The sequence below is a fragment of the Cebus imitator genome, unplaced genomic scaffold (genome assembly GCF_001604975.1).
Source record: "Cebus imitator isolate Cc_AM_T3 unplaced genomic scaffold, Cebus_imitator-1.0 Scaffold18, whole genome shotgun sequence".
Lineage (NCBI taxonomy): Eukaryota > Metazoa > Chordata > Mammalia > Primates > Cebidae > Cebus > Cebus imitator.
In genome coordinates, this window is record NW_016107333.1 from 13,638,801 (window position 1) to 13,649,685 (window position 10,885).

Here is a 10,885-nt window from a genome sequence, read left to right on the forward strand (position 1 = left end):
GGTGAGTAAAACCAAAGAAGTAATTCCAAGCTGAGGGGTGGGGAAGGGGGCTGCCATTTCAGCTTTTCAGCTTTGTAGGTTGGGTAGGATTTTAATGGAATGTCAAGAAGACCTCCCCCCGCAAACAGACTTTGTGTGAGCAACATGGCTGTTTATTCACCTGGGTGCAGGCAGGCTGAGTCTGAAAAGAGTCAGCCAAGGGTGATGAGATAGGAGTTGGTTTTATAGATTTGGGGCAGGCAGTGGAAAGTTACAGAAATTACAGTTTAGGGTGGTTTTTGCAAGCTGGGAAGGGGTTGTAGGGTCTGGAGTCATGAGGTTGACCAAGGTTGGTTACAAAGTCCAATTGCCTTATCAGTTGAGGCAGGAATAAGGAACAATAGAAGAATGTCTCAAGTTAATTAGGCTCAGCAGGGGTTGATCATTCTTCTTCTTTTCATGGTCTTCCAGTTACTTCTGACTTTCTAGTTCTAGGAACTCATCTGGAGTGTCTGTGTAGGTCACAGAAGTTACCATGGCATCCATGGTGCCATCAGTCAGCCTAAAAGACCTTACAATGGGCAATGAGTCCTCTTGAGTAAAGAAATCGGTGAGAAGCTAGGGCTCTAAAGTTAGGTCAGGTCAGATTTCCACAGCTTTGAACATCAGGCTTATAGCTGGAGCTTCGTTCTTAAGGCAAGGGGAAGCCATTGAAAGTTTTTAAACATGTTATGACCAGGACAAGAGTGCCGTAGAAAGATGAATTTGGCTTTAGTGTAGATAGTAGGCACTGAGATGTTTGTGGTGTGAATAGATTCTGACAAGATACCTACCAAGCTGACCAAGTCCTTTGGTGGAGAGACCAGGAGGTGTCAGATGCTCAGAGTCAGGTGGAAGGCTCTTGCATCAACCTTTCTTTTCTCCTTTCTTTTAAGCCTTTCAAAATTATTGTTCCCCCACAGGAGAAAAATTACATTTCTCCTTAGGAAGTAAGATTTTGTCAGGTAGGGTTGAGCTTTGAAGAACCACAAATCACTATAATGTGTAAGTTTTGTTTTTGTTTTTGTTTTGCCTCCCAAGAACCAATTTTTGCCCCCTTACGGACGCTATCATCGCTGTTGAATTGAAGACTCATGCAATTAGATGCTGTGAGAAACAAACAATGCAGGGAATACTGTATGCTGAAGCAGACACAAACCTGGGCTTTAATTTCATCTCCAGCTCTTTTATCTATCTGTAAAATGTAGAGGATAGACTCCCTCCATCTCTGAAATTGTTTCTAAACTGAACCCTGCCTTCAGAGAGTTTACAATCCATTCAGGGCAGTAAGATGGACATTAAAGAGTAGAATCAGTGCCAGATAGTATTAACAGCCTGCTCTCTTAAAAGAATAACACTCTAGTGAAACACGTGAATTTTCTTATTTAAAATAGTTTTGCCAGGTTTTCCCCAAAGCATGAGTATGTTGGTCTTTATAATAGTAAGCAGTAGAAGGGTAAAGCCAATGTCAGCTTCTTGGAGAGTCTTTTTTTTTTTTTTTTTTTTTTATGGGAAGTTATTCCAAAATATGAGACCATGTTATTTTCCAAGTGGTTCTACCAAAGCTACTGTAGACATTGGGCGCCTGGCACCTAGGTGGTAGAAGCTGCTCATGCACCCTCCAGATCTCAGAGCCACCCTGTATGGCTGGAACTTTGCGTCTTCTGCTGTACCTTTAGCAGGAGTTGTCATGCTCTCCATGGCCTGACCCCTAACTACTTCCCAGCCTCTCTGCAATCCTTCTACAAAGGGTTATGATTTGTTTACATCTATAGCTCACTGCCTGGGCAATAAACTGTGAGTGCAAGTACCAGGGACATCTTGGTTACCATTTATTTAATGATAGAAATTGACCAGGCTGGGCATAGTGGCTCACACCTGTAATCCCAGCACTTTGGGAGGCTGAGGCAGGTAGATCACGAGGTCAAGAGATCAAGACCATCCTAGCCAACTTTGTGAAACCCCATTTCTACTAAAACTTTTTTAAAAAATTAGCTGGGCGTGGTAGAGGGCGCCTATAGTCCCAGCTACTCGAGAGGCCAAGGCGGGAGAATCGCTTGAACCCTGGAGGCATTCAAACCCAGGCAAGAGAGCAAGAGTGTGTTGAAAAAAAAAATTGGCCAAACATAGAAGTGATTCCCAGGCATGAGTATCTTCTGGCACTGACATTTAGCTTACATTTCTGCCTTTTTCTCCCTTCTCTCTCCGACTCCCATCCTGCAAATCCCAGCTCAGTCACCTCTTCCAGGAGGCCTCCCTGATGATCCAGTAGCACTGCAATTGTTCTGCCTTCCTTGAGGATGTATCCTTGGCCCATTAATTGTCATACTATGTCCCCAATTCAATGGAAAGTCCTTGAATACAGGACTGCATGTGATAGTTGATACGCCACAGCCTGGATATAACACCTCACAAATACAGTGACTAGAATGCTAATGGATGTATCAAAAATCTGACTGAAATTGGCTTTAAAAAATAAAGAAGTTGACCAGGCACGGTGGCTAGTGCCTCTAATCCCAGCACTCTGGGAGGCCGAGGTGGGCAGATCTCTTGAGCTCAAGCGTTTGAGACCAGCCTGGGCAACCTAAAAATTACAAAAAATTAGCCAGGCATGGTGGTATATGCCTGTAGTCCCAGTTACTCAGAAGGCTGAGATGGGAGGATCACTTGAGCCTGGGAGGCAGGGGTTGCCGTGAGCCGAGATCCCGCCACTGTACTCCAGCCTGGGCAACAGCCAGATCCCATCTCAAAATAATAATAATAATAAGGAAGCATATTAGCTCACCATTGGAAATTCAGAGGTAGTGCAGGCTCCAGGACTGGTTTATCCAGCAGCTAAGTGATATCGAAGGCCTGGATGCCTTCCCTCCCACTGTTCTGCCATCAGTTAACATCATCCCAAGGCTGGATTCTGCCCTGGATCTGGCTGGCTGTCAACAGCCATAGGCGCTTTTTGTATCCTCATTCAGATCAAGCAGGAGGTGGAGAAAAATGACTTCCCATTCCTCCCAGGAGAGAAAACACTTTCTCAGAAGCTTCCAGTAAATCTCTTCACTGTCTCATTGACCCAAATTGCAATCCCAGCCCTTTCTTAAACTATTAAGTTCAAGGGAATGGGGCTATCTTTAGACTAATGAAGTCTACCCTCTGGGCTGAAACTAATGTTCTCCAACTTATTTTTTGGTATATTCGCTGTTTACATTTAATAATACTGTTAACAAAAGTAAGCAAAAAGGCAAAATGGGCTGGGAACGGTGGCTCACACCTGTAATCTCAGCAGTTTGGGAGGCCAAGGCAGGTGGATCAACTGAGGTCAGTTCAAGACCAGTCTGACCAACATGGCAAAACCCTGTCTCTACTAAAAATACAAAAATTAGTTGGGCATGAGGGTGCACACCTGTAATTCCAGTTACTCAGGAGGCTGAGCAGGAGAATCGCTTGAACCCAGGACACAGAGATTGAAGTGAGCTGAAATAGCACCACTGCATCCCAGCCTGGGTGACAGAGTGAGACTCTGTCTCAAAAAAAAATGCAAAATGATCATGCTATTTATGAGATAACCATAAAGTGTAATAAAAAACAATCCAGTGACCAGATCTAAAAATCAGATGCAGGTTTAAAGCAGTATGAAATGTATCTGCTTTTGAATTTTGCAGGTTGTGATGGCATTTTTTTTTTCTTTTGAGATGGAGTCTCACTCTGTTGCCCAGGCTGGAGTGCAGTGGCTCGATCTCGGCTCACTGCAACCTCTGTCGCCTGGATTCAAGCAATTCTCCTGCTTTAGCCTCCCGAGTAACTGGGATTACAAGCTTGCCACCATGCCCAGCTAATTTTTGTATGTTTAGTAGAGATTGGGTTTTACCAGCTTGGCCAGGCTGGTCTTGAACTCCTGACCTCATGATCCACCTGCCTTGGCCTCCTAAAGTGCTGGGATTGCAGGCGGCAGCTACTGCCCCGGGCTGTGATGGGATTTTATGCATGTGGTAGATTGGCAGATATGGACTCATGGGTCACACCAAATCACATGCCCATGCCCTTAAGTGGTACTCTTCCAAATTGACTCTGGGCCTGGCACGTGACTTGCTTTAGCCAACAGGACGTTAGCGAATGTGACACAACAGGAGCTTGAAAAGCCCTTGGGCTTTAGGGTTTGCTTCCTCTGGCTGCCCTGAGACAACTTGTGATGAAGCCCAGGTGAGCCTGCAGGGCTGGGGAGGAAATCCTGATGCCTTCAATTCTTTCATTGCTACTCAGTGGGAAAGAGTATATTGAGTCAAGCATATTTCTAAAGACAGTTAACAACCATCAGCTGAATCCTTCAGGAGCTTGATTAACTGCTGTTAGAGGAGCTAAGCTTTGCTATAAAAACCTAAGAATAAGGGACACCATAAGACAATTGATACTTAGTTTATTCCATGTTTACCTTGAAGTTCCTCTGAAGGCATGTGCTGTTGGTTACTAATAGGGCTATGTAGAAAACTCAGTGACAAAGTGTCATTTTTTTTTTTTTTTTTTTGAGACTGAGTCTCGCTCTGTCACCAGGCTGGAGTGCAGTGGTACAATCTCGGCTCACTGCAACCTCCACCTCCAGGATTCAAGTGATTCCTCTGCCTTGGCCTCCTGAGTAGCTGGGACTACAGGCATGCACCACCACACCTAGCTAATTTTTGTATTTTTAGTAGAAACGGGACCAACGTTCACCAGGTTGGCCAAGATGGTCTCGGTCTCTTGACCTCCTGATCCACCCCCTTGGCCTCTCAAAGTGCTGGGATTACAGACATGAGCCACCATGCCTGGCCAAAGTGTCATTTTGACACAGAGGATCGCAGGGGCCATGAGAATCCAGCATTCCCTGGGGTTTACTGGCTCAACGGCAGCTCATGGATGACAAGACACAAACCTCATCTGTGTGTGTCCACATTTTGACAAAGAATAGTACCACGAACAACTGTTAGGTAAACAGGCTCCTAAGCACTTTTTGCTCCCTGAATTGCTGTGGGCAGCAGTTTTCACTTCAGTTTCCGCCTTTCCTGTGGACAAGCTGCAAATCTAAAGAGTGAAAACTCTATTGTGAAATCCACTGTTGGGCCCATTTTAGACAGCAATCAGGCAAGCTGGCAAGTGTGTCTGTCCTCCTCTCTACCAGCTGCACTTTTTAGAGCTATGGTTTCAGACCACTTGGAGGGTCTTGCACACATGTGCACAGATGGGTGCAAAGTCACAGAGCTTAGCCTTGGGAAGCCAAGAGGTCATGTGACCCATCCTTCATCTGGACAGATACACTTAAGCCGTCCCTGAAGGTCCTTTATCTTCTTCTTGGGGGAAAAAGCAGATTGGGCAATACATTCTGGGGCTCCAACTGACCTTTGTCAATAGGACTTATTTTAATGATTACCATTACAGAAAGGACGTTGGTCAATCCCCAGAGATGCCTAATCTGTGAAATGAGGAGGGTTGCAATAAGAATGTGAATAGAGTACTAACACCCAGGAAGTGAAAATATTAACCTCAAACTCCAGTGTAAGCATATTAGGGATATGTGTAGTGATAAATACAAAATACACAGTTTGATAAGAGCCGCCCAAATAGCAATCTTTATATTCATTCCTTATCTCCTTTGCACATGAAATCCCTTGTTGGTTTTAATCTCTATTTAATAGCTTAAGACCTACTGACTACTCTTTACTATGATCCAATTAATAGAAGAAAAAAGCAGCTTGAGGACAAATTCTGACTTGAAATGGTGATTTATGAAGGCATATTAAGGCATATCATGCAACGTAAAATCAGCCAAAGCAAATCAACTGGTGGAAAGCTTGTTGAAGCAAATTTAAATAATAATAATAAGGTTAACTAAAGTCTAATTTTTTAGAAAAAAAATACTATCAATCTGTTTCCAAATATGAATTCATCTAATGCTAAGGGCAAAAAACAGACATATACAAGTGTGGTTATTCTTCTCACCCTTAAGAGTGAGTGGCCTAGGCCGGGCATGGTGGCTCACACCTGTAATCCAAGCACTTTGGAGGCCAAGGCGGGCGGATCACCTGAGGTCGGGAGTTCAAGACCAGCCTGACCAACGTGGTGAAACCCCGTCTNAAAAAAAAAAAAAAAAAAAAAAAAGAGTGAGTAGCCTATTGAAGTTGTTAAGAAAGAAAAAAAACTCCTAAAATCTGAAAATACCTGGTGTGTCTCGAACCATGACAAGAACACAGTGCTGAATTTAGCAACTGTAATGCTACCATCAGCCTAGCCAAAGCAGGTGTTAAAAGAACCGAATTATACAATGGATTGATCTACCTAGGAAAGTTCTCAGGTCTCTCCTTCAGCCTAGTATTGGTTTGTGCTAAACAAACTGCCCTCTGATCTGCCACTCCACGACAAAGCCCGTTAAAGATCCTCAGACTCTGGGATTTTGGTGGATTTCTTGCGCAGAGATTGCAGTGAAAAGGCTGTTGGAGAAAGAGGTCTGGATTCTGGAATATGCTCCATTCTGTATTTTTCAATGTAGGGTGCAGCTACTTCCCAAACCTGAAAAGCAAGGACAAAGCAAAGTTGAAATATCGACAACCTTGTTTCCACATGCTATTAAACATCAACTTCATCCGAAGTCAAAACTTCCTCTATATATAACTGGACACACAGCTGCTGTTTGCTTGCTTTTATTCTAAGCCATTTGACACATGACCTGTGTCAATTAGTCTTTGGTTGCCTTAAAGATTTTAAATATACAAAACTTTCTAAAGTCATCATAAAGATTTTAAGCTGCATACTTTTCCAAAGCAAAACAAGCCAGCAAGCAAATAACAAACAAAACCCAGGGAATTCGGTGTGGACAAAGTGAAGGATCATTGCTCCAGGGTCTAACAGGATGTGTGTGTGTGTGTGTGTGTGTGTGTGTGTGTATGTGTGTGTGTGTGTGTTTTCTTTTTTTGTGAGACGGAGTCTTACTCTGTCACCCAGGCTGGTATGCAGTAGCATGATCTCAGCTCACTGCAACCTCCGCCTCCCAGGTTCAAGCAATTCTTGTGCCTCAGCCTCCTGAGTAGCTGGGATTACAGGTGCGTGCCACCAGGCCCGGCTAATTTTTGTATTTTTAGTAGAGGTGGAGTTTCACCATGTTGGCCAGGCTGGTCTCGAACTCCTGGCCTTAAGTGATCTGCCCGCCTCGGCTTCCCAAAGTGCTGGGATTACAGGTGTGAGCCACCACGCATGGCCTGGACCTGTGCATTTTCTAAAGCAAGCCTTAAACAATAAAAGGCAGTGAACTGAATTTCCCTGTTGTCCTATTTCCATGCCACAGGTGCTCTGTTCCTTTGTCCCTGCTACTCAAAGCGTGGCCTGTGCCCCTGAAGTATCAGCATCTCCTGGGACAAGTCAGAATCTTGGCCTTCACCCCAGACCCACTGAATTCACACCTGCATTTTAAAAAGATGCCCAGCAGATTCATATCCACATTAATGTTAGAGAGACACTGCCTCAGGTCCTTGGTTACTTTTTACCTCCCACTCACCAACCCCTTTGTTTTTTATTTATTTATTTATTTATTTATTTATTTATTTATTGAGACAGAGTCTCACTCTATCCCCCAGGCTGGAGTGCAGTGGCACAATCTTGGCTCACTGCAACCTCCGCCTTCCGGATTCAAGCGATTCTCATGCCTCAGCCTCCTGAGTAGCTGAGATTACAGGTGACTGCCACCACAGCTGGTTAATTTTTTTTTTTTTTTGTATTTTTAGTAGAGACGGGGTTTTACCATGTTGGCCAGGTTGGTCTTGACCTCCTGACCTCAGGTGATCCACCTGCCTCAGCCTCCCAAAGTGCTGGGATTACATAACAATTAAAAATTAAAAAACAAGCCAAAGGGCCAGCTTGCCTTCTGCTCCAGGAGCAGCCTGTGTGCTGCCTCGATGTCCGGGGCCATGAAGCGATCTTTTATCCAGGGCCTACAGAGAGAGCATAGCCACCCATCAGCCAAACAGTAAGCCCTGCCAAGGTTCACAGTGCTGAAATGATGTAAATTTCAGAGACCTGTTTGAGTTTACCTTACAACAGAGCGTACCAGGTCATAGACCTTCTCCAGCGGAGTGGTTGTTTTCAGGGGACGTAGAAACTCTATACCCTGGCAGGCTGCAAGAAGCTCTATGGCCAGCACTGAAACAAGAAATTCCAAGAGGGTAGCTGATGAAAGTCTGACTTCATGCTTGAAGAATGTGGATTTCCCAAAGTTGACAGCCATCACCAGCCAACTAACAGATGGTTTGTTCTCTGTCTATGGGTAGAATGAAGTTGCTTTGGTATTTAGTCGCCATTTTCATCTGTTTTCTAACCCCTGACTGTATCTTTAATGCTGAGAAGGGGAGAATTGAGACATTTACCTGAATAATTACCAGACCTGCACACCTACCCAGGAAGCTGCACATTCATCTGTGCTAGCAAAGCCTTCCATGTCCCCTGTTAACATCCTCTAACCAAGGTTTGCCAGCCAAGTTTGGGTCATGTGGGTAGGGAAGGAAGTCAGAAAGAATAGCTGATCCTCATCTTGAGCCACAGCTCTGTTGTATAATTGTGTGCATTCCATCAAAGTGCCTTACTTCTCGTGGTTTCCAATTCCATATGAATCGCGGGGTGGGGATATTGGACTAGAAGATGAAAAATTACTTCCAGATCCACAATGAATTCCACAAGTTCATTCTCTCCCATTGCGACCTGTCTGCACTCACCAGAGCTCGTAATGTACTTCATAAATTGAAAAACAAGTCAAATGTTTTTAATACTGTATTTGAGTTAACCACCCAGACAGTCTGATCAACTTTAAGCTTCTAAATGAATTTTCTTGTCAAATCATGGAATCCAAAGTGGTTTAACCTTGAATTGTATTTCAATAAAAACCTCTTCATAACCTAGACTGGGAAAAATATAGAGAAATACAGACTTCAATATTCAGAATTTATTACAGGTATGGCACATTTAATAAGTATTCTTAGCTAAAGAAAGACAATACACAGATTCCTAACTTCTAGAACTTCTGCTTTAGTGGACTTGAGAGCCTTTAAGCTTGAAGGCTCGAAACGGACATTACAGAGTTAGTTCCCGGGCAACTAAAGACTCACTTGCTCATTCACTGACTCCTTCAAATCCTTGACAGAGGTCTACGTGCCAAGTATTTCAAGCCAAAGAGAAGAGCAAAACTCAAAGCAACTTGAAATTTACATAAAGGTGGAAATAGGAAACAGTTGTCATCCATCTTGATCAAAGAAGTTGAGTGAGGAGTTGGTGGGTGAGAAGAGATATTATTCATGTAAAGCCACTTCAATGACTAGAATAAATCCTGGCTTATTGCCAAACAATGGCCCTATTCCCCAGTCCCAAACTTTACAGGTATTATAGAGATCTGACTAAAGTAGCATACTCTCAACTCACAGAGGTTTCATTTTGACATAACTTCCACAGAAGGACATATGAAGCAATCTTGCAGATAAGTCCAATAAATCATGAAGATGCTAGTTCAGTTTTTGGAATTAATATGGCAGCAGAGCAGAGTGGTTAAGACAGTGAACTTGAACCAACTGCCTGAGATTCAATTCTAGCATTGCCATTTACTAGCTGCATAACCTCGAGCACATTATTTAACTTCTGCCTTGGTTTCCTGTTATAAAATGGAATAATAGTACATACCTTTTTGGGTTATTGTTCAGGTTAAATGAATTGAAAGATTGAATGCACACAATAAATATTCAATATGTGTTGGTGATACGATGCTACCTCAAGAGAAGCATGCTCTGACAAGTAATGTCAAAGACCAGAAAAAACTGCAAGATAAATGTAAAACCTGTCAGGAAAACCTTATGTGGCTACCTCTGCAACATTTGGTTAAATGCTTTTTGTTGCTATCTATAACCAGCAGTTCTCCCTGAATCCATCAACTGGAATTTTAAAAACTGACAATTTTTTGTTACAAATTCAAGGGGTGTGATGCATCTTGATTTTGCTGGATATATTTCAAATGGCTCTCATTTATTTTGAAATAGGCTGATATTCTGTGGCCTAATAACCATCTTCAATCCTCCAAAAAAAATCCTTGAACACAATGAAAACACATATCGGAAGAACCATGGAAACACCTTCTAGTTTTATATGATTATTTTCTTCACCTTAACAGAGTAGAATTCACATGAATTAAAACAATCCTAAGCAAACAAATAATGGTACCACTTAGATATATTGCAAACATATGTTCTACTTAGATGTATTACAAATATGTTCTCAAAGTTTTAAAATTTGAACACTATTCATTTTATCTATCTCTGAGACTAATTTATACCTGTGTTCCTTTCTCTAAAAAAAAGATGCTTCTCTTGACCTTGCAGACCTCTGCTACCCTGAGTTCTTGAAGCTATTCCCTTTGAAAAGGTTTCCCTCCTTCCTTCCATAGGCTATTATGTAATGCCTTTTTTCTGGAATGCAGGGTTCCTTTCCTGGTATTCTCTCCTTATGTCTAGTAGTTTTCGGCTGCCTCTGTGCAGAGACCGCTGACCTTCACCAGTAATCCCAGAACATGGCTGGGTGCGGTGGCTCATGCTTGCAATCCCAGGATTTTGGAAAGCCAAGGCGGGTGGTTCACTTGAGCTCAGGATTTCGAGACCAGCCTGGGCAGCATGGCAAAACTCCATCTCTACCAAAAATATAAAAATTAGCTGGGCCCACTGGTGGCACATGCCTGTAGTCCAGCTACTCTGAAGGCAAGAGGATTGCTTGAGCCCAGGAGGCAGAGGTTGCAGTGATCTGAGATTGCACCACTGCCCTTCAGCCTGGATGACAGAGCGACAAAAAAGTGCAAACAAAAAGAGAAGAGGGGAGGGGAGGG

At 43.2% G+C, this 10,885-nt stretch overlaps 1 protein-coding gene across 2 annotated transcripts in view; it reads right to left on the minus strand.

Moving 5' to 3' along the window:
* Positions 1–6,173: 6,173 nt before the first annotated feature.
* Positions 6,174–10,885, minus strand: part of HAL (histidine ammonia-lyase) — a 26,738-nt gene continuing 22,026 nt past the window's right edge. The window contains exons 19-21 of one of the 2 annotated variants that reach the window (XM_017516189.2): positions 8,081–8,172; positions 7,895–7,964; positions 6,174–6,549 (exon numbers count right to left, since the gene is read on the minus strand). In XM_017516189.2, coding sequence (XP_017371678.1) covers positions 6,521–6,549; positions 7,895–7,964; positions 8,081–8,172 — 191 coding nt within the window. In that variant the 3' untranslated portion in view covers positions 6,174–6,520. Of the gene's footprint in view, positions 6,550–7,894; positions 7,965–8,063; positions 8,173–10,885 lie in introns of both variants that reach the window. The other variant, XM_017516186.2, reaches the window with a different exon arrangement.